Source organism: Salmo trutta, chromosome 24 (genome assembly GCF_901001165.1).
Source record: "Salmo trutta chromosome 24, fSalTru1.1, whole genome shotgun sequence".
In the NCBI taxonomy this organism is placed as follows: domain Eukaryota; kingdom Metazoa; phylum Chordata; class Actinopteri; order Salmoniformes; family Salmonidae; genus Salmo; species Salmo trutta.
The window spans coordinates 35,628,396-35,656,194 of NC_042980.1; the positions used below are offsets into that span (position 1 = coordinate 35,628,396).

The 27,799-nt window shown below is 43.9% G+C and overlaps 1 protein-coding gene across 1 annotated transcript; it reads left to right on the forward strand.

Moving 5' to 3' along the window:
* The first annotated feature begins 2,739 nt into the window (after window positions 1-2,739).
* On the forward strand, window positions 2,740-25,985 carry LOC115160542 (calponin homology domain-containing protein DDB_G0272472). The gene is made up of 14 exons (XM_029710708.1): window positions 2,740-2,834; window positions 3,133-3,258; window positions 3,567-3,659; window positions 3,743-3,805; window positions 3,903-4,061; window positions 4,163-4,312; window positions 4,426-4,584; window positions 9,050-9,205; window positions 9,324-9,448; window positions 9,526-9,744; window positions 11,212-11,713; window positions 11,838-11,926; window positions 20,732-20,797; window positions 21,142-25,985. Exons 1-14 carry the CDS (start codon window positions 2,804-2,806, stop codon window positions 25,276-25,278), a joined length of 6,075 nt encoding a protein of 2,024 aa, XP_029566568.1. The 5' UTR covers window positions 2,740-2,803; the 3' UTR covers window positions 25,279-25,985.
* The last annotated feature ends 1,814 nt before the right edge of the window (window positions 25,986-27,799 follow it).

A 27,799-nucleotide genomic window follows, 5' to 3' on the forward strand; every position in this document is an offset into this window, starting at 1 on the left:
TACTGTCGGGTGTGAGGGCGCTCCTCCTTCACGGCTTTATGCACACTCACGTCACTACGTGTTTGTTGTGAACAACAACGTGAGCAACAATAATGGAATCTGCGGTTTGCCTTCAAAATAAAAGTCCGACTTGAAATTGATGCAAACTGATGAAAATAGTGGAATCATGCCACAATTGGACTAGACTAGGTAATGCTAAACAAGGTTGGAATGTCGTTATATAAATTAAACAAAAGAAATTAATGAGTTAAGTCGCACTGTGAATGTATAGACTTCAGAATTGCATTTGGAGCATACTTATATTGTCAAAGACCCCAGCCACCCCAGTCATAGCCTGTTCTCTCTACTACCGCATGGTAAGTGGTACCGGAGTGCCAAGTCTAGGACAAAAAGGCTTCTCAACAGTTTTTACCCCCAAGCCATAAGACTCCTGAACAGGTAATCAAATGGCTACCCAGACTATTTGCATTGTGCCCCCCCCAACGCCTCTTTTTACGCTGCTGCTACTCTCTGTTTATCATATATGCACAGTCACTTTAACTATACATTCATGTACATACTACCTCAATTGGGCCGACCAACCAGTGCTCCCGCACATTGGCTAGCCGGGCTATCTGCATTGTGTCCCGCCCAACACCCCAAAACCCTCTTTTATGCTACTGCTACTCTCTGTTCATCATATATACATAGTCACTTTAACCATATCTACATGTACATACTACCTCAATCAGCCTGACTAACCGGTGTCTGTATTTAGCCTCACTACTTTTATAGCCTCGCTACTTTTATAGCCTCACTACTGTATATAGCCTGTCTTTTTACTGTTGTTTTATTTCTTTACCTACCTATTGTTCACCTAATACCTTTTTTGCACTATTGGTTGGAGTCTGTAAGTAAGCATTTCACTGTAAGGTCTACACTTGTTGTATTCAGCGCACGTGACAAATAAACTTTGATTTGATTTGATATTGCAATGTACAGAATTACTTATAGATCTTGGGTCCATGAAATGTGGTATCAGCCTACTCAGTGACACCAACAGAACACAACTGTCCCACAATAAGCGGTACGACGCTAATATTTGTGAAAACTCGTCACAGTTGTGTTCTGTGAGTGTCTGCTCACATGAAAACATACTACTGTTTACTATAGAATTCTACTGTACTTACTATGGAATTCTATAGTAAACTGTAGTATACTGTAAAATACTATACTACACACTGTAGTATCACTCGATCATGTGTAGTACGTACCAGAGAATGTTGTAGTATACTATAGAATACTATAGTAAATACTACACTATTAGCCCCCCCAAAAAGACTGAAGTAAATACTACAGTAATGTCCGCAAAAACAGTACACTTTTTTAACTATACTAAATAATACAGTTTTCATTTCCATATACCCTGCCCATTCCCCTCCCCCATACTGCAATTTGTGCCATACATAAGTGAGAAACCTACATGCCAACTATATTTCCTACCACACCTATGGGTTACAGGAAGAGGATAGGCACTGTGATAGAAGCTTACATTTTAGCAACATCAAATCTGGTTTGACTGCACTTTAAATCCATTAAAGTTTGTTTACATGAAGTTGAGATAAATAAATCAAGGAGAACTCCACCACCCCCTTCCCCTTGTACTTTGCCAAACCTGACCTTCACCAGACCGATACATGGAGAAGAGGGATAGAAGAGGGGATGAAGCCCTGAGATGTCCCTACCAGTCCCAAAGATTGTCGTTGTCAAGAAGAGATCAACTACTGACAACATCCTGAGGCTGACAAAAAAAGAGGTGATGGTGGCTGTCTTCTTGGACAGTGAAAAGGCGTTCGATAAGAAGTGGCACAATGGGCTCATCTATAAGCTATAGGATATGAACCTGAAACTCCCCACTCAGATGGTCACTGTTTTAAACAGCTTTATAAATCAGCGGGAGACAGCTGTGAGGGTGGGAGAAGCCACATCATGCAGGTTCTCTCCAGAGGCGGGAGAACCCCAAGGCTCCGCCGTCTGTCCTCTACTGTTTTTAATATACATCTGTGATATTTATTTCCCCCACCCAAGAGACGGACAAGTGGCCCAGATCGCAGTCGATCTCTGTTATTGGGCCTCCTCCAAAAACATTGTCCATGCTGGAAAGAAGCTACAGAAGAGCATAACAGAGATGGAGAACTGGGTTAAATCTGTGGACGGTCAAGCTCAATCCCCTGAAGACACAGTGCGTCCTCTTCTCCAGGCACCCCAAAATAACCAAGCAAGTGCACCTTAAACTGTATGGAAAGGCACTCCAGCTGAGTTCCTTGGGGTCACATTCTAAGAAAACATGTCCTGGAGTGCCCACATAGAGTGCCTGGAGAAGGAGGGAAGGAAGCACCTGAACCACCTGAGGGTACTCTGCAAAAGAAAAGGAGGAGCCACGGCCAGAACATTCACAAAATACAGAAATCTGGCCTGTATGGTGCATTTTTCATCATATGTATTTTGAAAGTTACATATCTTCTAAACTTGATTACTGACATGCAAAACATTTGGGACTATAACAACAATGGATTAATTAAACAAATATCAAAATATAGTTTTCCTTTAATACAATTGTTGCGTGATTCCACAATTTTTTATCAGTTTCCATCAGTTTCAATGAGAGACCATTATTTTGAAGGCAAACCGCCGATTCCGCTATTATTGCTCACACTGGTCACGTCCCGTGCCGTAGACCCGCGCTCAGCTTCTGAAATCCGCTGATTGTTTCTGCAGAGGAATGTGACAGGCACATGCGAGGTGAGCCGACACCAGGGGAGAGATGACCGGGCAGACGGAACATGATATACCTGGTTAGGAAACCTGTGTCCGAATCGCTTTTTTGAAGCATATGGCTGTTATATAGCTCAATAGTTGCTATACTAGCACTAGACAGTAATTCATGGTAGGGACCATTAGTTAACCTGTTGCTATTTCTGGCTTGCAGCGACCTAAATACGTGACAACCGGTTGGCATTAGGATTTACCTACTGCTGTAAAGCCTAGTAGTGAAATCATGTAGTGCAAACTTATAGCACCTGATATTTCCCCAAACTCCTATGAAATGTCATAGTTTCTCTTCTGTCTTAAAGTCTTTTTTTACCCTAACAGAAACAGGAGCAATCTTCACTTTTGGGAAGAGCAAGTTTGCTGATAATGTGCCCAGTAAATTCTGGCTGAAGAATGACCATCCAGAAGAAATCTCGTGTGGGGGGGATCACACTGCTGTCGTAACAGGTGATCAATAATGTAACGTACACTCTCCCATATGATTGGCTGACTTGGGGACACTGTGTATAAAACGATCAATACATAGCTCGTTTGTTGTTAATAAAATGCTGGTAAATCATTATCAATGGTTCATTATCAGTTTATTAATGGACCTGTAATCAAACAGTGTTATGAACAAAATGCCTTTTACTTCAAGACATGTATATTATTTACTTGTTCAAAGACACAAAGAAATACATAAAAACAGTATAATTATGTTTAATAGCAGTTTATGAAAAATAAGTGGAGCCTACTGAGTCTTCTCCTATGTGTAGGCCATAGCAGGCTGTTCATGTTTGGAAGTAATACCTGCGGTCAGCTAGGACTGGGGTTAAACATCAACGTCAACAAGCCCACTGCTGTGAAAGGTCAGTCCATCATGTACAAGGATTATCTTCCACTCACATTTTGTCAAAGTTTTGTAACGTTAAAACACGTTTTTTTTCTTTAGTGTTGAAGACTGAAAAAGTGAAGTTTGCAGCATGTGGACGAGACCACACAATTGTGTGCACATGTAAAAGAACCAAGTTATTTACTCTAAATTACTATAGAACATGTTATGAATATGTGCCATTACAATGACTGATGAGGCTTTCACCCATGTTTCTCAGGGAGTGGGCGTGTTTATGGTGCTGGCAGTAACCAGGAGGGGCAGCTTGGTCTGGGACACTGTGATGACACAAACACCTTCCACCTGATTCGTCCCTTCTCTGACCACGCACCAATCAAAATGCTCGCTGCTGGCTGCAACACCTCAGCTGCTCTGACAGGTAACGATGATAACAGACAGACTGTCTGTCTACTGTGTGTGTCTGTCTGTTGGTCAGTCTTCTCTGTCAGTATCTGTGCTGTGTTGTATATGTGTTGGCAGAGGATGGCAGGCTGTTCATGTGGGGTGATAACTCGGTTGGCCAGATCGGTCTGGGGGCAGAGAGCTACGCCTCAGAGCCTAGAGAGGTGATGGTGGGGCAGTCAGTGGCCTGGGTGTCCTGTGGATACCACCACTCAGCGTTCGTCACAGGTAACACACACAGGGTTCATTTACATTGAGGAGCTGAACCTTATGCATACCATTAACCTGTTGTCATATAATAATTTGGCTGGGTTATTGTGGCTGGTTTGGGCTTGTTCCAGTGGACGGGGACCTCTACACGTTTGGGGAGAGTCGGAACGGAAGGCTGGGTCTATTCCCTGACCAGCTGGCCAATCACAGAGTCCCTCAGCAGGTGGAAGGCATCCAGGACCCGGTCATCCAAGTGTCCTGTGGAGGGGAGCACACAGTGGCACTCACAAGTAAATACTTCTGGGAAATACTATTAATACTAACTCATAGATACAGTACTGTTAATACAATTAAACAGTCTGTCTACTGTTTCCAGTTTGTGACTGTCTCCCCTTCCTCTATACCTCTCTATCTCTCTCTTTCTCTCTCTTCCTCTATACATATCTATCTCCCTCTATCTCCCTCTTTCTCTCTCTTCCTCTCTATCTCTCTCTTTCTCTCTCTTCCTCTATACCTCTCTATCGCTCTCTTTCTCTCTCTTCCTCTCTATCTCTCTCTTTCTCTCTCTTCCTCTCTTCCTCTCTATCGCTCTCTTTCTCTCTCTTCCTCTCTTCCTCTCTATCTCTCTCTTTCTCTCTCTTCCTCTATACCTCTCTATTTCTCTCTTTCTCTCTCTTCCTCTCTATCTCTCTCTATCTCTCTCTTCCTCTATACCTCTCTCTCTCTCTTCCTCTATACCTCTCTCTCTCTCTTTCTCTCTCTTCCTCTCTATCTCTCTCTTTCTCTCTCTTCCTCTCTTCCTCTCTATCGCTCTCTTTCTCTCTCTTCCTCTATACCTCTCTCTCTCTCTTTCTCTCTCTTCCTCTATTCCTCTATATCTCTCTCTTTCTCTCTCTTCCTCTCTTCCTCTCTATCTCTCTCTTTCTCTCTCTTCCTCTATACCTCTATACCTCTCTCTCTCCCTCTTTCTCGCTCTTCCTCTATACATCTCTATCTCTCTTTCTCTCTCTTCCTCTATACCTCTCTATCTCTCTTTCTCTCTTCCTCTATACCTCTCTATCTCTCCATACCTCTCTATCTATATCTATACCTCTCTATCTCTCTCTCTCTTGCTTCCTCTATACAGTGATGGAAAAAAGTATTTGATCCCCTGCTGATTTTGTACGTTTGCCCACTGACAAAGAAATGATCAGTCTCTAATTTTAATGGTAGGTTTATTTGAACAGTGAGCGACAGAATAACAACAAAAAAATCCAGAAAAACGCATGTCAAAAATGTTATAAATTGATTTGCATTTTAATGAGGGAAATAAGTATTTGGGTCATTGACATTGTCAAAGTATACATATAGAAGAAAAAGAAATATATATTTATATATAAATAAATGGTTGGACCACCAGCAATAATAATAGTAGTAGTGGACATGGGGTTACCATTAACAACAACTAGAACAACAATATTAATCAGAACAACAATACATTAAAGCGATGGTAGTAGACCAGTGTCAACATGACTGAGAAGACACATGGTATGAAAGACAAAACAAAACAAGGTGGGAAATATTATCAACATTACATTGCACTTTTCACTAGCCGTTCCTCAGGTTGTTGCAGGGGGACACATATTTGGCTGCCAAAACTGCACATTTTGGCTTTTCACCCAATAAATATTTGATTTTTTCTTAATCTTTTATAGTTTCAAATTCTTTGTATTGAATTATAATTTTGGGAAAGAAATATTCTCTTAGGTCTGAGTATTTGTCACAGTGTAATAGGAAATGCAGCTCTGTCTCTACCTCTCCCCTGGAGCAGAGTGAGCACAGCCTGTCCTCTCTGGGCAGCCAGGTTTGTCTGTGATGAACGGTCTCTATAGCCAGACTGTCCTCTCTGGACAGCCAGGTTTGTCTGTGATGACCAGTCTCTATAGCCAGACTGTCCTCTCTGGGCAGCCAGGTTTGTCTGTGATGAACGGTCTCTATAGCCAGACTGTCCTCTCTGGGCAGCCAGGTTTGTCTGTGATGACCAGTCTCTATAGCCAGACTGTCCTCTCTGGGCAGCCAGGTTTGTCTGTGATGACCAGTCTCTATAGCCAGACTGTCCTCTCTGGGCAGCCAGGTTTGTCTGTGATGAACGGTCTCTATAGCCAGACTGTCCTCTCTGGACAGCCAGGTTTGTCTGTGATGACCAGTCTCTATAGCCAGACTGTCCTCTCTGGGCAGCCAGGTTTGTCTGTGATGAACGGTCTCTATAGCCAGACTGTGCTCACTGAGTCTGTACCTAGTCAATGTTTTCCTCAGTTTTCTATCAGTCACAGTGGTCAGATAGTCTGCCACCAGGTACTGTCTGTTTAGAGCTAAATAGCATTGATGTTTACTTTGATTTTTTGGGGTGTCTTTCCAATAGGTGATATATTTTTCATTTTCTTTTGTGATGATTTGTTTGGGCCAGATTTTCTGAGTGCTGTCCTGAGGCTCTATGGGGTTGGTTTGGGTTTGTAAACTGAGCCTCAGAACCAGCTGGCTGAGGGGACTCTTCTCTGGTTTTATCTCTTGACATTGTAGAGATGTGTGATGGAATGTTTTTGGGTCACTTGTTTTTAGATGGTTGTAAAATTTGATGGCTCTTTTTTCTATTTGAATGAGGAGGGGGTATTGGCCCAATTCTGCTCTACATGCATTATTTTGAGTTTTTCTTTGCACTTGCAATACAGTCGTGCAAAACTCTGCATGCAGTATTTCAATTGGATGTTTGTCCCATTTGGTGAATGCATTATTAGAGAGTGGACCCCATACTTCACTGCCATATAGAGCAATTGGTTCTATAACCGATTGGAATATTTTGAGCCAGATTCTAATTGGAATTTCGATTTTGATGTTCCTTTTAATGGCATAGAATGCTCTTCTTGCTCTGTCTCTCAGCTCATTCACAGCCATGTGAAAGCTACCTGTGTTGCTGATATTTAGTCCTAGATATGTGTAGTTTTTGGTGTGTTCTAATAGAACTGTGTTCAAATAGAATTTATTTTTGTCATCCTGATTTCCAGACCTTTTTTGGAATATCATTAAAAAAAAGTTTTTTTAGGTTAACGGTCAGAGACCAGGTCTGACAGAACCTATGAAGACGATCTAGGTGCTGCTGTAACTCCTCTTTAGTGGGAGACAGCAGCACCAGGTCATCTGTCTACAGCAGACCCTCTTTAGTGGGAGACAGCAGCACCAGGTCATCTGTCTACAGCAGACCCTCTTTAGTGGGAGACAGCAGCACCAGGTCATCTGTCTACAGCAGACCCTCTTTAGTGGGAGACAGCAGCACCAGGTCATCTGTCTACAGCAGACCCTCTTTAGTGGGAGACAGCAGCACCAGGTCATCTGTCTACAGCAGACCCTCTTTAGTGGGAGACAGCAGCACCAGGTCATCTGTGTACAGCAGACCCTCTTTAGTGGGAGACAGCAGCACCAGGTCATCTGTCTACAGCAGACCCTCTTTAGTGGGAGACAGCAGCACCAGGTCATCTGTCTACAGCAGACCCTCTTTAGTGGGAGACAGCAGCACCAGGTCATCTGTGTACAGCAGACCCTCTTTAGTGGGAGACAGCAGCACCAGGTCATCTGTCTACAGCAGACCCTCTTTAGTGGGAGACAGCAGCACCAGGTCATCTGTGTACAGCAGACACTTGATTTCAGTGTTGTGTATGGTGATACCAGGTGCTTCTGATTCTTCTAATGTTTTTGCCAGTTCATTAATGTAGATGTTAAATGGTGTTGGACTTACTGGGCAGCCCTGTTTCACTCCACGTCCCTGAGAGAAGAAGTCTGTTTGCTTGTTGCCAATTTTAACCACACATTTGTTTTTAGTGTACATTGATTTAATAACATCATATGTTTTCCCTCCAATACCACTTTCTATTAGTTTATAAAAAGACCTTTGTGCCAAATTGAATCAAATGCTTTCTTGAAATCTACAAAACACGAGTAGATTTTGCCTTTGTTTTGGTTTACTTGTTTGTCAATTAGAGTGTGTTTGGTGTAAATGTGGTCTGTTGTACGATCATTTTTTAGAAATCCAATCTGGCTTCGGCTCAGGATGTTGTGTTCATCAAGGAAATGGTGTAGTCTGCTATTTATAATACTGCAGAGAATTTTCCCGAAGTTGCTGTTAACGCAAATTCCTCTGTAATTATTTGGGTCAAATTTGGCTCCATTTTTATGGATTGGTGTGATCAATCCCTGGTTCCAAATATCGGGGAAAATACCTGCAGTGAGGATAATGTTGAAGAGTTTGAGTATAGCCAATTTGAATTTGTGGTCTGTATATTTGATCATTTCATTTAAAATACCATCAGCACCACAGGCCTTTTTGGGTTGGAGAGTGCGTAGTTTTTCCAATATTCTTCTTCTGTAATTGGGGTATCCACAGGATTCTGATAGTCTTTGACTGCTGATTCAAGGATTTGTAATTTTTCTTGAATATCTTTTTGTTCTGGGCTCTTTTCTATATTGCTGTAGAGGTTTGCAAAGCGATTTCTCCACATATCCCCATTTTGCATAGCCAATTCCTTCTGATGAGATTTGTTTCATTTATTCCAATTCTCCCAGAAGTGGTTTGATTCTATGGATTCCTCAATTCCATCCAGCTGATTTCTAATGTGCTGTTCATTTTTTGTTCTTAGGGTGTGTTTGTATTGCTTCAGTGTTTCCCCCTATTGAAGGCGTATATCTCTCTCTCTCTTTCTCTCTTGCTTCCTCTCCGTGTTCCAGAGGAGGATGTGTACACGTTTGGGCGGGGTCAGCATGGTCAGCTGGGCCATGGGACCTTCCTATTCGAAGCACCTCTGCCCAAAGCACTGGTCCACTTCCGGAACGGCAGAGTCAGTCACGTCACCTGTGGAGAGAACCACACCGCTGTGATCACAGGCAAGCTTCTATTCTACAGTAATCTATTCTACTAAGTATACACTGTTGAATAGAAGTTGTCATTCAGACATTTGAAACCTGAGCATGTTCCATTGAGACCCCATGTCTCACCCTCCAGACAGTGGGATTCTGTACACCTTTGGGGATGGTCGTCATGGTAAACTAGGACTGGGGGAAGAGAACTTCACCAACCAGTTCAGACCAACACTGTGCCCACGCTTCCTCAAATACAGTGTCCAGTCAGTGAGTCAAGCTGTGTGGGTTTGTGTGTGAGTGTGTTTGTGTTTGTTCATGTGCTAATACTGTGCATGTGTGTTCAGGTGGCAGGTGGCAGCTCTCACATGCTGGTGCTGGCTATTCCCAGACGCCCAGAGGTTGAGGAAGTGGTGATAGAGGAAGATGATGTCACAGAGACCATTCTGGAGACTCTGGAGACCTACACTGAGCTGCTGTTGATGGACCCCTCCCTCCTGATGTCCAACCCACCGACCGCACCTCCTCTCTGGACCCTGTCTGCTAGGGCCCGCCGCAGGGAGAGGGTGAGCACTGGGCCACAGCATCAGAACGTTTCAGAAAGGAGAACCGGAGTGTTGATTACAAGGAGTGACAGAGTTGTGGTGTTTGGTTGCCTTCACTAGGGAGCAGTGTTGCGTCACATTTCTGCAGAGATACTGTATATAATGATGAGATGGTCTGCGCCCAGCAATAGAAGTCGTTATCGTGAAGGCGTAAAGGCAGGTGGGTGGATGCGAGATCAGGAGGGACATTCTCGCCAATCAAAGGGCAGATATGTGTGTGAACAAACAGACACAACTCCAATATAAAATATTTTTTCTCAAAGCTGCCGAGATGCCACGTTTGGCCACTTATTTAAGTAACAATCTAAACATTACTAAACTTCTATTCGATCAAATAAGTCTCACGTGGCAAATTAACAATCATATTTTTTGTTGACCAAATCTGACACTTTCTCTTAGCCTTTGATACCAAAAATCCCCACTTGGTCTGCTTATAGCTGTATTCTCACATGGACAGATTTTGACTGGAGTGGAGCCTCTCGCTTCACCTCTTCCTCTCTGGTAATGGTCATGTGCAGTAGCCTACTTTATGTGTACCAGTCTCAATCACTTCACTTTAGTACTAATATGGCCTGAGGGAGCAACTGAGCCCTTATGCAGCCATTATTCAGTACTGAACAAAAATAATAATGCAACATGTAAAGTGTTGGTCCCATATTTCATGAGCTGAAATAAGAGATCCCAGAAATGTTCCATACTCACATAAAGCTTGTTTCTCTCCAATTTTGTTCACAAATGTGTTTACATCCCTGTTAGTGAGCAATTCTCTTTTGCCAAGATAATCCATCCATCTGACAGGTGTGGCATATCAAGAAGCTGATTAAACAGCATGATCATTACACAGGTGCACCTTGTGCTGGGGACAATAAAACGCCACTCTAAAATGTGCAGTTTTGTCACACGACACAATGCCGCAGATGTCTCAAGTTTTGAGGGAGCGTGCAATTGGCATGCTGAAGAAAGGAATGTCCACCAGAGCTGTTGCCAGAGAATTGAACATTCATTTCTCTACCATAAGCCGCCTCCAACTCGTTATAGAGAATTTGGCAGTATGTCCAACCGGCCTCACAACCACAGACCACATGTAACCACGCCAGCCCAGGACCTCCACATCAAGCTTCTTCACCTGCTGGATTGTCTGAGACCAGCCACCCGGACAGCTGATGAAACGGAGGATTATTTTGGTCTGTAATAAGCACTTTTGTGGGGAAAAACTAATTCTGATTGGCTGGGCCTGGCTCCCCAGTGGGTGGGTCTGGTTACTAAGTGGGTGGGCCTATGCCCACAGATCCATAGATTAGGGCCTAATGAATTTATTTAAATTGACTGATTTCCTTATATGAACTATAACTCAGTAAAATTGTTGAAATTGTTGCATGTTGCGTTTATATTTTTGTTCAGTTGACTTATCTGTATGGTCTGTTTCAGGAGTGTTCTCCAGATCAGTTTGGCCAGATGTTCCGTAACCTTCCTCCTCTGATGTCTGGTTTCTTCAACACCTCCCTTCCTGTATCCAGGAACATCTGCATCTCCAGAACACCATGTAAAGACCCCTCCACCTCCTCACTGTCCTCCAATCCCTCCCCAAACAACGCCCCCAGTCCCTCTCTGTCACTCAAACCCAGAGGTAAACCCCCTTTAGCACCATCACGGTCACCCCAATTCACATTCCCAGACCCTCCCAGCCCTTCACTCTCCTCAAAGTCCAGCCCTAAGAAGAAGAAGCCCACCCCGTCAAAATCACCAAAATCCACATGTAAAGAACCCATTAGCCCCTCACAGTCCTTCAAATCCATGCCTAAACTCATCCCAGACCCCACACTGACCCCTAAAAGCCCATTTAAAAAGCCCACAGATTACAACCAATACCCCAAAACGCTGTCTAAGGGGCACCCAAGCCCTTCTCGGAGTCCCACCTCACCACAGACAGGTACAGTAGTTGAATCCTACAATGCTGTCTTACCTTTTCGCAAAACTATATGGCCACAAGCTGAAGGCATAACTGCGACCCATATTCTATGACCTATCCCAGTGTTCTCTGTGTGTTTTTACAGAGAGGAACGAGGACACAGTGACAGAAGCCCCTGACAGCCTGATGCTCATTGAGAATATGGAGGATGAAAAGGACACGTTGTCAAACTTGGTGAGTACAGCGGCTTTATTCTAAAATATTATAATGTGCCTTTAGAACGCATTCATGCCCCTTGACTTATTCCAGTTTGTTGTGTTTCAGCCTGAATTCAAAATGGATTAAATATATATTTTATCACCCATCTACACACAATACCCCATAATGACAAAGGGAAAACATAAGTATTTATACCTCTGAGTCAATACATGTTAGAATCACCTTTGACAGCGATTACAGCTGTATCTTTCTGGGTAAGTCTCAAAGAGCTTTACTCACCTGGATTGTACAATATTTGCACAATATTATTTTTTAAATTCTTCAAGCTCTGTCAAGTTGGTTGTTGATTATTGCTAGACAGCCATTTTTAAGTCTTGCCATAGATTTAAGCCGATTTAAGTCAAAACTGTAACGAGGCCACTCAGGAACATTCAATGTCGTCTTGGTAAGCAGTGTAGATTTGGCTTTGTGTCGTAGGTTATTGTCCTGCTGAAAGGTGAATATGTCTCCCAGTATCTGTTGGAAAGCAGACTGAACCAGGTTTTCCTCTAGGACACTGCCTGTGCTTAGCTCTATTCCGTTTCTTTTTATAAAAAAAAAACTCCATAGTCCTTGCCGATGACAAGCATATCCATAACATGATGCAGCCACCACCATGCTTGGAAATATGAAGAGTGGTACTCAGTGATGTGTTGTGTTGGATTTGCCCCAAACAGAATGCTTTGTATTCAGAACATAAAGTTTTTGCCACTTTTGCGGTTTTACTTTAGTGCCTTATTGCAAACAAGATACATGTTTTGGAATATTTTTTTATTCTGTACACTGTCATTTAGGTTAGTATTTTAGACTAACTACAATGTTTTTGATTTATCCTCAGTTTTGTCCTATCACAAGGTAGCCTAGTGGTTAAAGTGTTGGACTAGTAACCGGAAGGTTGCAAGATTGAATCCCCGACCTGACAAGGTAAAAATCTGTCGTTCTGTCCCTGAACAAGGCAGTTAACCCACTGTTCCTAGGCCGTCATTGAAAATTAGAATTTGTTCTTAACTGACTTGCCTAGTTAAATAAAATAAACAGCCTTTAAACTCTGTAACTGTTTTGAAGTCACCATTGGCCTCATGGTGAAATCCATGAGTGGTTTCCTACCTCTCCGGCAACTGAGTTAGGAAGGATGCCTGTATCTTTGTAGTGACTGGGTGTATTGATACACCATCCAAAGTGTAATTAATAACGTCACCATGCTCAAAGGAATATTCAGTGTCTGCTTTAAAAATATATATATATATATATAATCATCTACCAATCAGATCCCTTCTTAGCGAGACATTGGAAAAACCTCCCAGGTCTTTGCTGTGTTTGAAATTCAGTGTTCGACTGAGGGACCTAACAGATATGTTAGTCAGAGAGCAGGTGCAGAAGGTGAGTTTAATACAGAACAGATACAAAAGCACAAACACGGGAAGCATACTGAACGTAGGAGCCAATCAATAACACCTAAGGACTGGTGAACACAGAGGGCTAAATAAAGGGGACGTAATGAAGTCCAGGTGTGCCTAATGATGAGGCGCAGGTGTGCGTAATGATGGGTTGCCAGGACCGGTGGTTAGTAAACCGGCGATGTCGAGCGGTGGAGAGGGAGTAGATGTGAAAGATAATCGTATGTGTGGGGTACAGAGATGAGGTAGTCATTCAAAGATCATGTTAAATACTGTTATGGCACACAGAGTCCATGCAACATATTATGTGACTTGTTAAGCACATTTCTGATCCTGAACTTATTTAGGCTTGCCTCAAAGGGGTTGAATAGTTATTGACTTTTTATTAATTTGTCAACATTTCTAAAAACATAATTCCATTCTGACACTATGATATTGTCTGTAGGCCAGTGACACAAAATCTCAGCTTAATCTATTTAAATTCAAGCTGTAACGCAACAAAATGTGGAAAAAGTCAAGGGGTGTGAGTACTTTCTGAAGGCACTGTATGTGTTATAGATCTGTTTGTGTATTAGGTTTGCTGTCTTGCTATTGTCAGGTATGTGGGCTCCATGTCTTTGGCCTGGGATCAGAATGGCTCATTACTTTGGTCTAGGTTGTAAAGTTACAGTAACTTCCCCAAAAATATCAGGTTTTCTAGAAATCTTGGTTGGAGTATTCCGGATTCCTGCTTATTCAAATCAAATCACATTTTACTTGTCACATGCGCCTTACCGTGAAATGACCTTACCGTGAAATGCTTACTTACAAGACCTTAAACAATAATGCAGTTAAAAAAATAGTTAAGAAAAAACAATTATATATATATATATACACTGCTCAAAAAATAAAAGGAACACTAAAATAACACATCCTAGATCTGAATGAATAAAATAATCTTATTAAATACTTTTTTCTTTACATAGTTGAATGTGCTGACAACAAAATCACACAAAAATAATCAATGGAAATCCAATTTATCAACCCATGGAGGTCTGGATTTGGAGTCACACTCAAAATTAAAGTGGAAAACCACACTACAGGCTGATCCAACTTTGATGTAATGTCCTTAAAACAAGTCAAAATGAGGCTCAGTAGTGTGTGTGGCCTCCACGTGCCTGTATGACCTCCCTACAACGCCTGGGCATGCTCCTGATGAGGTGGCGGATGGTCTCCTGAGGGATCTCCTCCCAGACCTGGACTAAAGCATCCGCCAACTCCTGGACAGTCTGTGGTGCAACGTGGCGTTGGTGGATGGAGCGAGACATGATGTCCCAGATGTGCTCAATTGGATTCAGGTCTGGGTAACGGGCGGGCCAGTCCATAGCATCAATGCCTTCCTCTTGCAGGAACTGCTGACACACTCCAGCCACATGAGGTCTAGCATTGTCTTGCATTAGGAGGAACCCAGGGCCAACCGCACCAGCATATGGTCTCACAAGGGGTCTGAGGATCTCATCTCGGTACCTAATGGCAGTCAGGCTACCTCTGGCGAGCACATGGAGGGCTGTGCGGCCCCCCAAAGAAATGCCACCCCACACCATGACTGACCCACCGCCAAACCGGTCATGCTGGAGGATGTTGCAGGCAGCAGAACGTTCTCCACGGCGTCTCCAGACTCTGTCACGTCTGTCACGTGCTCAGTGTGAACCTGCTTTCATCTGTGAAGAGCACAGGGCGCCAGTGGCGAATTTGCCAATCTTGGTGTTCTCTGGCAAATGCCAAACGTCCTGCACGGTGTTGGGCTGTAAGCACAACCCCCACCTGTGGACGTCGGGCCCTCATACCACCCTCATGGAGTCTGTTTCTGACCGTTTGAGCAGACACATGCACATTTGTGGCCTGCTGGAGGTCATTTTGCAGGGCTCTGGCAGTGCTTCTCCTGCTCCTCCTTGCACAAAGGCGGAGGTAGCGGTCCTGCTGCTGGGTTGTTGCCCTCCTACGGCCTCCTTCATGTCTCCTGATGTACTGGCCTGTCTCCTGGTAGCGCCTCCATGCTCTGGACACTACGCTGACAGACACAGCAAACCTTCTTGCCACAGCTCGCATTGATGTGCCATCCTGGATGAGCTGCACTACCTGAGGCACTTGTATGGGTTGTGGACTCCGTCTCATGCTACCACTAGAGTGAAAGTACCGCCAGCATTCAAAAGTGACCAAAACATCAGCCAGGAAGCATAGGAACTGAGAAGTGGTCTGTGGTCACCACCTGCAGAACCACTCCTTTATTGGGGGTGTCTTGCTAATTGCCTATAATTTCCACCTGTTGTCTATTCCATTTGCACAACAGCATGTGAAATGTATTGTCAATCAGTGTTGCTTCCTAAGTGGACAGTTTGATTTCACAGAAGTGTGATTGACTTGGAGTTACATTGTGTTGTTTAAGTGTTCCCTTTATTTTTTTGAGCAGTATATATATATACATATATAAAAAAAAATATTGAAAAAAAAATAACGAGGCTATATACAGGGGGTACCGGTACCGAGTCAATGTGCAGGGGTACAGGTTAGTCCAGGTAATGTGTACATGTAGGTAGGGGTAAAGTGACTTTGCATAGACAATAAACAGCGAGTAGCAGCAGTGTTTAAACAAAGGGTGGGGTGTGTCAATGTAAATAGTCCAGGTGGCCATTTGATTAATTGTTCAGCAGTCTTATGGCTTGGGGGTAGAAGCTGTTAAGGAGCCTTTTGGACCTAGACTTGGCTCTCCGGTACCACTTGCCGTGCGGTGGCAGAGAGAACAGTCTATGACTAGGGTTACTGGAGTCTTTGACAATTTTTTGGGCCTTCCTCTGACGCCGCGTAGTATATAGGTCCTGGATGGCAGGAAGCTTGGCCCCAGTGATGTACTGGGCTGTACACACTACCCTCTGTTGCGCCTTACGGTTGGATGTAGAGCAGTTGCCATTAGGGATGCACGATATATCGGTGAATATATCCATATCGGCCGATATTAGCTAAAAATGGCAACATCGGTATTTGGCAACATCTGCCCGATGTCTAGTTTAACGCCAATGTGCGAAACCAATGTCAAAGCTGACGTGCATACCTACATAACGTAGGTACAGTTGAAGTCGGAAGTTTACATACACCTTAGCCAAATACATATAAACTCAGTTTTTCACAATTCCTGACATTTAATCCAAGTAAAAATTCCCTGTCTGAGGTCAGTTAGGATCACCACTTTATTTTAAGAATGTGAAATGTCAGACTAATAGTAGAGAGAAGGATTTATTTCAGCTTTTATTTCTTTCATCACCTTCCCAGTGGGTCAGAAGTTTACATACACTCAATTAGTATTTGGTAGCATTGCTTTTAAATTGTTTAACTTGGGTCACACGTTTTGGGTAGCTTTCCACAAGCTTCCCACAATTTTGGCCCATTCCTCCTGACAGAGCTCTTGTAACGGAGTCAGGTTTGTAGGCCTCCTTGCTCGCACACACTTTTTCAGTTCTGTCCACACATTTTCTATGGGATTGAGGTCAGGGCTTTTTGATGTTCACTCCAATACCTTGACCCTGTTGTCCTTATGCCATTTTGCCACAACGTTGGAAGTATGCTTGGGGTCATTGTCCATTTGGAAGACCCATTTGCGACCAAGCTTTAACTTTCTGACTGATGTCTTGAGATGTTGCTTCAATATATCCACATAATTTCCCTCCCTCATGATGCCATCTATTTTGTGAAGTGCACGAGTCCCTCCTGTAGCAAAGCACCCCCACAACATGATGCTGTCACCCCCGTGCTTCACGGTTGGGATGGTGTTCTTCAGCTTGCAAGCCTCCCCCTTTTTCCTCCAAACATAACGATGGTCATTAAAGCCAAACAGTTCTATTTTTGTACAAAAGTACAATCTTTGTCCCCTTGTGCAGTTGCAGACCATAGTCTGGCTTTTCTAATGGTGGTTTTGGAGCAGTGGCTTCTTCCTTGCTGAGTGGCCTTTCAGGTTATGTCAATATAGGACTCGTTTTACTATGGATATAGATACTTTTGTACCTGTTTCCTCCAGCATATTCACATGTTTCTTTGCTGTTGTTCTGGGATTGATTTGCACTTTTTGCACCAAAGTACGTTCATCTCTATGAGACAGAACGCGTCTCCTTCCTGAGCGGTATGACGGCTGCGTGGTCCCATGGTGTTTATACTTGCGTACTATTGTTTGTACAGATGAACGTGGTACCTTCAGGCATTTGGAAATTGCTCCCAAGGATGAACCAGACTCGTGGAGGTCTACAATTTTTTTTCTGAGGTCTTGGCTGATTTCTTTAGATTTTCCCATGATGTCAAGCAAAGAGGAACTAAGTTTGAAGGTGGGTCTTGAAATACATCCACAGGTACACCTCCATTTGACTCAAATGATGTCAATTAGCCTATCAGAAGCTTCTAAAGCCATGACATCATTTTCTGGAATTCTCCAAGCTGTTTAAAGGCACAGTCAACTTAGTGCATGTAAACTTCTGACTGTAACGGCTGTTGAATGGAGTAGACCAAGGCGCAGTGTGGTTAGTGCACATCTTTGTAATTTAATGCAAAAAGAGAACACTTTACAAAATAAACAAAAGACAACAGCCAAACAGAGCTGAAACTTCACTGCTTGACATGTATGTGTCACGCCCTGACTTAGAGAGACGTTTTATTTCTCTATTTGGTTAGGTCAGGGTGTGATGTGGGGTGGGCATTCTATGTTGTTTATTTCTTTGTTTTTGGCCGAGTATGGTTCCTAATCAGAGGCAGCTGTCTATCGTTGTCTCTGATTGGGAACCATACTCAGGCAGCCCTTTTCCCACCTGTGATTGTGGGATCTTGTTTTTGTGTAGCTGCCTGTGAGCAGCCCAGCCCAGAACGTCACGTTTCATTTTTCTCCTGTTTTGTTGTTTGGTGAGTTTCATCTTCATTAAAAGATGTGGAATTCCATGCACGCTGCACCTTGGTTTATTTATGATCGGGAGTTTGAAGATAGCGAACGTGACAGTATGATGAAATCCTGGATGAATGAAAAGACTGAACAAATGAACAATGAAACAGCACAGCAAGTAAGTGAAAGAAATAGGTTTTGATTATGTTTTGATAAATGCCAACAAAATACCTTTTTGGTCAGTGTGGTGTGTGTGTGTGTGTGTGTGTGTGTGTGTGTGTGTGTGTGTGTAACCTTTATTTAACTAGGCAAGTCAGTTAAGAACAAATTCTTATTTACAATTACAGCCTACTCTAGGCCAAACCCGGACGACGCTGGGCCAATTGTGCGCCGCCCTATGGGACTCCCAATCACGGCCGGTTGTGATACAGTCTTGCCTCGTTGAGGGAGAGGTTGTTGTCCTGTAACCACACTGCCAGGTCTCTGACCTCCTCCCTATAGGCTGTCTCATCGTTGTCAGTGATCAGGTCTACCACCGTTGTGTCGTCAGCAAACTTAATGATGGTGTTGGAGTCGGGCTCAACCACGCAGTCGTCTGTCTCTCCGTCTGTCTCTCCGTCTGTGTCTCTGTCTCTCCGTCTGTCTCTGCGTCTGTCTCTGCGTCTGTCTCTCCATCTGTCTCTCCATCTGTCTCTCCGTCTGTCTCTCTCCGTCTGTCTCTCTCCGTCTGTCTCTCCGTCTGTCTCTCCGTCTGTCTCTCCGTCTGTTTCTCCGTTTGTCTCTCCGTCTGTCTCTCTCTGTCTGTCTCTCCGTCTGTCTCTCTCCGGCTGTCTCTCCGTCTCTCTCCATCTGTCTCTCCATCTGTCTCTCTCCGTCAGTCTCTGCGTCTGTCTCTCCATCTGTCTCTCCATCTGTCTCTCCATCTGTCTCTCCATCTGTCTCTCCGTCTGTCTGTCTCTGTGTCTGTCTCTGCGTCTGTCTCTGCGTCTGTCTCTGCATCTGTCTCTCTCCGTCTGTCTCTCCGTCTGTCTCTCCGTCTGTCTCTGCGTCTGTCTCTGCGTCTGCATCTGTCTCTCTCCGTCTGTCTCTCTCCGTCTGTCTCTGCGTCTGTCTCTCTGTCTGTCTCTGCGTCTGTCTCTCTGTCTGTCTCTCCGTCTGTCTCTGCATCTGTCTCTGCGTCTGTCTCTGCGTCTGTCTCTGCGTCTGTCTCTCCGTCTGTCTCCTGCTCATTTGCTTTTCCAAGAAAACATGTCATAAATCTCCTGTTGCAGCTTCAGTGTTAGAGATGCCAGTAAACAAATGGGTTTGAGCTTAATCGCTGTCCCTCATCAACACACACACACACACACACACACACACACACACACACACACACACACACACACACACACACACACACACAGCTCCTCCTGGCTCATAGCTAATCCGTAGTGTTAATCGCTGTCCCTCATCAACACACACACACACACACACATACACACACACACACACACACACACACACACACACACACACACACACAGCTCCTCCTGGCTCATAGCTAATCCGTAGTGTTAATCGCTGTCCCTCATCAACACACACACACAGCTCCTCCTGGCTCATAGCTAATCCGTAGTGTTGACGTGACTAGGATGTCGACACACTTCACGCTCATCTTTCCATGACTCCTGCTGAGGGAGGGAGTTTCCTGTGTTCGGAGGAGAAGAGTATTTAGCTACACACATCCTAACACTGCTTTTACTGATACATGCACAACGTTTTCAACATCTTCATCATGGTCTTCATCGGCCCACTCTTGTTGCAGCACACAGTGAAACCCAGCAGTGTGAACAACCGACATGGAGGAGAGAGAGCAGCTAGAAAAACACATGATGCTGGGAAGACCAGGCATTTATTTTTGTTGTGCTGCGTCTCCCATGCACTTTAGGTCATTCTATACACAGAACCTCTAGAGTGTGTTGTGTGCTATGAGCCTGTGTGTATACTGTACGTGGATACGTGTTTCATCCATTCCATAGAGAGTCTCTGAAGTATAATATGTGAGGAGTTTGGCACCCGATGATGAAGGTGGATGTGTTAATGGCCTGAATGGAAAGGCTTCTAATAAAGGTTGCCGTGGCAATGAGCGAATCGGTCTGCTTTTGCATAACACCTCAATACCCTCTCATTAACTTGGATTATGATTTATTTCCAGCAGGGATGGGAGGAAAATAGATGGATTTCATCGTCACGCGTCGTAGTTCTTCCTACCAGTTTCTGCTTTTTATTCTGTTATGCAGTTATTATACAGGCTCATGTTTGCCTGCAGGAAAGCTGACTACCCATACTTGTTTACATTCCTGATGGAAGGAAGGTTCTGGCTTTTGTGTTGTAACCCTTTATAGTTGTTTCATGTAAGAGCTTGTATGTAGGTTATTATCGTATCTCAACATAGTTAAATTAGATGTTGAGTTTGGTTGTGAGACTTGTGTCCCGCTCTTTTTGAGGCAGGCATCACTATCGAGAGGAGATTCTGGCGATGAGACTGGGACTACATCTGCAGAGCAGAAGGATAAGGTATGTTAGCGTATTTACTATGAGGGACAGGAAAGAAGGACTGGCATCTACATGTCTGTCTTTCTTTCTCCTTTATTTCACTGTACATTTGGCTCCTTTATTCTGCTTTACACTTTACTGTATTCTCTTCATGTTTCAAATCCTTCTCTCTTTCTTCCTTACCCTCTGAATATTCTCTCTTTGGAAAATGTTACCCTCCTCTCTCTTTCTTCCTCTACTCTCTGAATATTCTCTCTTTGCAAAACGTTACCCTCCTCTCTCTTTCTTTTATTTGTCTTTCTCTCTCTCTCTGCCACTTCCTCTCTTTTTCTCTCTGTCTCCTTGTCTCTTTCTCATCTCTCCAGGGACATAAAAAGGGTAGGGCTCTTTGGAGATCTGTGAAGGAGGCAGAGAGGAAGTTTGAACAAACCTTGACCAACAGGAATGAGGAGCTACCTTCCCATAAAGCCCTTCCCACTGAGCTCCAGAGAAGTTCCAGTTTGAGTTCGTTGAAGGCAGAGGCCATTCCCACAAAGAGTCACAAACCACTAAAGACCCCTCAGACCCCCCAAACCCCAGCCAGGGGCAAGGAGAACATCACTTTGACAACAGAAAAGGCTGGCCTTAAAGTGAAAACCAGTAAACTAGAGAGCAATCTTCAAAGCACAGGTAAAGCAGGGTCTAAGCTAAGTACACCTGCAAGGAAACAAAGCAAGTTATCTGAATCAAAACCTAGCACTCCTAAACACAGTCAGGTCCAGATATCTGTGTCTAAACCCAGCACTCCAAAGCATGATCAAAGCAAGTTGTCTGAGGTGAATAAAGGTACAGAGATGAAAGGTAAAGGCCCTGTAAAGATCAGAAGTAAGGAGGCAAAGGAAGATACTAAAACTATTGAAGTTCAAAATAAACCACTTCAAGAGGTCAAGTCCGCTCCAGTTAAAGGTAAACAATTAGAGGTCAAATCCACCCCTGTGAAAAGTAACATTCAAGGGGTCAAGTCCGCTCCAGTCAAAGTTAAAGGTAAACAATTAGAGGTCAAATCCACCCCTGTGAAAAGTAACATTCAAGAGGCCAAATCCTCTACAGTCAAAGTTAAAGGTAAACCTGTGGAAAAGGAGCCAATTCCAATTAAAACTGTGGCTGAAAGCACTCCTTTGAATGTAAAGAGGATTCCTAAGGAGGTAGTAGATAAGAACAAACCATCTGAAGGTAAAAGCACTCCAATAAAGGGACAAAGGAAGGCAAAAGAGGTGAATGAACAAAAGACTGGGGAGTCTATTACTCTCAAAGAGTCAGGGACAACAGAGGGGAACAAAATGGCAGTTAAAAATAAAGGCAAAGTCACAGAAACAAAAAGTGCACCCGCCAAAACAAAAAATGTGCCAAAACCTGAAGAGGTTAAAGCTAAATTGACTGAGTTGAATGGAACCCCGGTGAAAGTGAAAAGCAGGCCAACAGAGGTTTCCAGCCAACCAATCTTAGTAGAACCTACCTCAAAGGCCAAATCACCATCCGCATCACTGTCATTATCAGATGCACTACCTCAAAATACTTGGGATAAGAAGTCAGCGAAGTCTGAGCTTAGAGAGCCACTGGCTGTCTCACAGGTCAAAGATAGAGTGGCGGTCCCAGGGGAAGATACCATTGGTGAATCCCAGGAGGGGGAGCCTGGCTGGGGAGGATTTCTCAGCGATGCAGCCTCTCTCCTTCCAGCCGTGGGGGTGGCAGGCGTAGCCATGGGGGTCTTGAGTGAGGCGGTGACAAGTGTGGGGGGGTTTCAGTCAGAGAGTGACATAGCCACCTCTATCCCTCCTCGGCGGTCCAGCCGGGTAGAGAGGTTCACCAAACAGAGCGCCATCACCCAGCCTTCCTCCTCCTCCTCTTCAACATCAGATCCCAGTGCAGTAGCGCAAAGAAACAGGACCGCCATACGCATCAGTGTTCTTGAGAATTCTGATCAGGAAGCAGGGAGCAGGAGTTCTGAGAAGAACCCAGACACCACAGAGGCTGCTAGTGACAGGTCAGGAGGTCAGGCCGAGGTTGATGACGATGAAAACACTAGTAGAGGTCAAAAGTCAGAGGCTGAGAATGATGAACATGAAGATTTCACAAAGAGACAGGGAGAGGAGGATGACAGAAGTAGTAAGGGTCTGGAAGAAGAGGAGGAGGAGGATGACAGGAGTAGTAAGGGTCTGGACGAAGAGGAGGAGGATGATGATAGAAGTAGTAAGGGTCTGGAAGAAGAGGAGGAGGAGGATGACAGGAGTAGTAAGGGTCTGGAAGAAGAGGAGGAGGATGATGATAGAAGTAGTAAGGGTCTGGAAGAAGAGGAGGAGGAGGATGACAGGAGTAGTAAGGGTCTGGAAGAAGAGGAGGAGGAGGATGACAGGAGTAGTAAGGGTCTGGAAGAAGAGGAGGATGATGACAGGAGTAGTAAGGGTCTGGAAGAAGAGGAGGGGGAGGATGACAGGAGTAGTAAGGGTCTGGAAGAGAGCAGTGAACAGAACGAAGGGGGAGAAGCAGAAGACAGTGATTCTGTGGCCAGCAGAGAAGGAGAGGAGGAGAGCAAAGAGAGTGATTCTGAGGGGACAGGAGAGGGGGAGGAGAGCAAAGAGAGTGATTCTGAGGGGACAGGAGAGGGGGAGGAGAGCAAAGAGAGTGATTCTGAGGGGACAGGAGAGGGGGAGGAGAGCAAAGAGAGTGATTCTGAGGGGACAGGAGAGGGGGAGGAGAGCAAAGAGAGTGATTCTGAGGGGACAGGAGAGGGGGAGGAGAGCAAAGAGAGTGATTCTGAGGGGACAGGAGAGGGGGAGGAGAGCAAAGAGAGTGATTCTGAGGCAAGCCTAGAGGAGGAGGGAGAGGAGAAAAGTGAAGAGAGTGATGGGGAAGGAGAAGAGGGAGAGAGTGGTTCTGGGACAAGTGGAGAGGGGGAAGAGGAGGATAAGAGTGAAGAAGAGTCCAGTGATGAAGAGAGTGGGGATGAAAACAAAGAGGACAAGGAGGAGGGTGGTGATGAATCAGGAAGTGAGGCTGAGAGCAAGAGTGAGGGATCAGCAGAAGAGGAGGAAGATGAACAAGCAGAAGAATCAGAGAGTGAAGAAAGTAAAGCTACTGAGTCAGGAGAGGAGGAAGGAGAGGGAGAGAGTGGAACAGATGAGGAAGGAGAGGGAGAGGGTAAGGAAGGATGTGGAAGTGAAGAAGAGGAGGCAAGTGTAAATGAGGAGGAGGAAGAAGAAGAGGATGCCGATGAGGAAAATGGTGCAGAAAGTGGAGAAGGTGAGGGCAATGTAGGAGAAGAAGAAAAGGAAGCAGTTGATGGTGAGGAAGAAGAGGATGAAAATGAAGGTGAAGAGGAGAACGGTGAAGTCGAAGAGGGTGAGGAGGAAGAGGAGGGAGGAGAGGATGATGAGGCAGAGGAGGAAGATGCTAGTGGAGAGGAGGAACTTGAAGATGAAAAAAATGAGGAAGAGGAGGGAGAAGAAGAAGATGAGGGGGAAGAAGAAGATGATGATAAAGGAGAAGGGGAGGAGGGAGAAGGGGAGGAAGAGGGTGAAGGGGAAGAGGAGGAAGAAAGTAAAGATCAGGAAGAAGGAGAAGAGAATAATGAAGAGGAGAAAGGAGATGAGGGTGAGAAGGAAGGAGCGGAAGATGGTGAAAAACAGGAAGATGAGAAAGAGGAAATAGAAGTGGATGAAGAGAGAGTGGAGGAAGCGAACAAACAAGAAGAGGAAAGGGAGAAGCAAGAGAAGGAAGAAGAAAAAGATAGACAGGAAGTAGATGGAAAAGACACAGAGGGAGAGGAGGCTGGAGAAAAGGGGGAGGAGAAGGGAGATGAAAATAAAGAAATTGATGGTGAATTAGAAGAAGCTGCTGCAGGGGAACAGAAAGGGGAGATGGAGGTGGAGGAAACTGGAGAGGAAGAAGGTGAAGAGGAAGGAGAAGAAGAAGTGGAGGAAGAAAAATATATTAAAGAAGAACAAGTTGAGGAAGAAGAGGATGAGAAAGATAGTAAAGAAGGAGAAGAGGAGGAGGAAGAGGAGGAAGAAGATGAGGAGGAAGAGGAGGAAGAAGATGAGGAGGAAGAGGAAGATAAAGATAGTAAAGAAGGAGAAGAGGAGGAGGAAGAAGATGAGGAGGAAGAGGAAGATAAAGATAGTAAAGAAGGAGAAGAGGAGGAGGGAGAGGAAGGGAAAGAAAGTGAAGAAGAAGAGGAGGGAGAGGAAGAGGAGGAAGAAGATGAGGAGGAAGAACAGGAAGAGGAGGAGGAAGACGAGGAGGAAGAGATAAAATATGCAAAAGGGAAAAAGAAAGGCTCAGAAAGCGTACCACCTAAAGCAGCTCCCCCCAGCAGGAAAGGGATGGAAGATCCCCCGAGGGAGAAACCCAAACCAGCAGCCCGTACCAAACAGATGACCACAGGGGGAAAACAGGCCAAAAGTACCCAAGAATCCCAACAGTTCTGGAATAATGTCTTACCCCAGTACCTGGAGCTGAAGTGAAACATTCTGGACCTCAATGGTTCCAAATCCTTTATGGGTCAGAACCCAAACCTGCCTGTTAAGTGGCTGGAAGGATTCTGGACCTGAGAAACCTGAGTCATGACTAACACAGTACAGGTGTTTGAGAACCTCTGTGTGTGGATGTGTGCTTGTACTTTCTATTGTGTCACTTATACACAGTTGTGACCCCCCCCAAAAAAGAATAATTATATGCATTTATTTATTGAGAGTTTTCTTTGCACAAACTGTATCTTTTTATTCTCATGAATGCATAGTTTGTTCTTGTGCACCTAATATTGAATGCCTTGACCTGACTGTTGGAAAAATGGGATACAGTATATGACCTTTGGCATAGATCATGAGGTATTAGAGGTAACATCTTGTCATTTAGCCTGCCTGACGCAAACAGGGCTGAGCAGATGTCAATAGTATTTCTTAGATATATTTATTTCTTAAATAAATATCATCTCATGTGTAGTCCATTGCCAAAACATCTTTACACACAACATTCCTCCATATTTTAAATACAGGCACTCATACGGCCTGTCCCTGTGAAAAATCATTTCTATTTCATCAATACCTATGCATATCATTTACACAGTATGTGTGCTGTAAGGTAATTCACTGAGTGTACTCATACACTATACTGAACTGAATTGTAATATGTAAATATTTTTATAAAATAAAGAGCAATTGAGATAACTTCACAGGACTCATGAGTTAGGATTAAAAATGTATTCTTTAAAGAATCCACTGTGTGATGTATTCTAGGAAAATATATACTGTATTAAAATAAATAAAATACAGTAAAATATATATAGTAAGATATTTAAATATATGGCCAATATATCACGGCTAAGGGGTGTTCTTAGGGACGACGCAACGCGGAATGCCTGGATACAACAGCCATGGTATATTGGCCATATATCACAAACCCCAGAGGTGCCTTATTGCTATTATAAACTGGTTACCAATGTAATTAGAGCAGTAAATAGTTATGTTTTGTCATACCCGTGCTATACAGTCTGTTGTAACGCGGCTGTCAGCCAATCAGCATTCAGTGCTCAAACCTAGTTTATAAATATACAGTGACTTCGGAAGGTATTCAGACCCCTTGACCTTTTCCCTATTTTGTTAGGTTACAGCCTTATTCTAAAATTGATGAAAAAGTTGTTTTCCTCATCAATCTGCACACAATACCCCATAATGACAAAGCAAAAACAGGTTTTTAGAAATGTTTGCTAATTTATTAAAAATCAATAAATGTAAATATCATATTTACATAAGTATTCAGACCCTTTACTCAGTACTTTGTTGAAGCACCTCTTGCGTTGTCTTGGCTGTGGGCTTAGGGTCATTGTCCTGTTTGAAGGGGACCCTTTGCCCCAGTCTGAGGTCCTGAGCTCTCTGGAGCAGGTTTTCATCAAGGATCTCTCTGTACTTTGCTCCGTTCATCTTTGCCTCGATCCTGACTAGTCTCCCAGTCCCTGCCACTGAAAAACATCCTCACTGCATGATGCTGCCACCAATATGCTTCACCGTAGGGATGGTGCCAGGTTTCCTCCAGATGTGACGCTTGGCATTCAGGCCAAAGAGTTCAATCTTGGTTTCATCAGAACAGAGAATTTCGTTTCTCATGGCCTGAGAGTATTTAGGTGCTTTTTGGCAATCTCCAAGCGGGCTGTCATGTGCCTTTTACTGAGGAGTGGCTTCTGTCTGGCCACTCTTCCGTAAAGGCCTGATTGGTGGAGTGCTGCAGAGATGGTTGTCCTTCTGGAAAAACTTCTACCATTTTATAATGATGGAGGCCACTGTGTTCTTGATGACCTTCAATGCTGCAGAATTTTTTTGGTATTCTTCCCCAGATCTGTGCCTCAACACAATCCTGTCTCGGAGCTCTACGGACAATTCCTTTGACCTCATGGTTTGGTTTTTGCTCTGACATGCACTGTCAACTGTGGGAACTTATATAGACAGGTGTGTGCCTTTCCAAATCATGTCCAATCAATTGAATTTACCACAGGTAGTCTCCAATCAATTGTAGAAACATCTCAAGGATGATCAATGGAAACAGGATGCACCTGAGCTCAATTTCGAGTCTCATAGCAAAGGGTCTGAATACTTATGTAAATAAGGTATCTGTTTTTTATTTTGAATACATTTGTAAAAATTTCTACAAATCTATTTTCACTTTGTCGTTATGGGGTGTTGTGTGTAGATTGCTGAGGAAATGTTTTTATTTAATCCATTTTAGAATAAGGCTGTAATGTAACAACGTGGAAAAAGTCAAAGGATCTGAATACTTTCCGAAGGCACTGCATATAGACAGTAAAATTGGATTGTTCTGTCTCTATTCCTGGGTGATAGGGTATGATTAACCTGTAGAGTTAGTATACTGTCATTATACCCTAATTATGGATGAATGTACTATGATTGTCTGGAAAGACACTTGGAGCCAGCAGAAGATGTGATCCACTGCTGGAATCTAAAACATCAATTTCTGCAGTGCATGTAGAAGAAA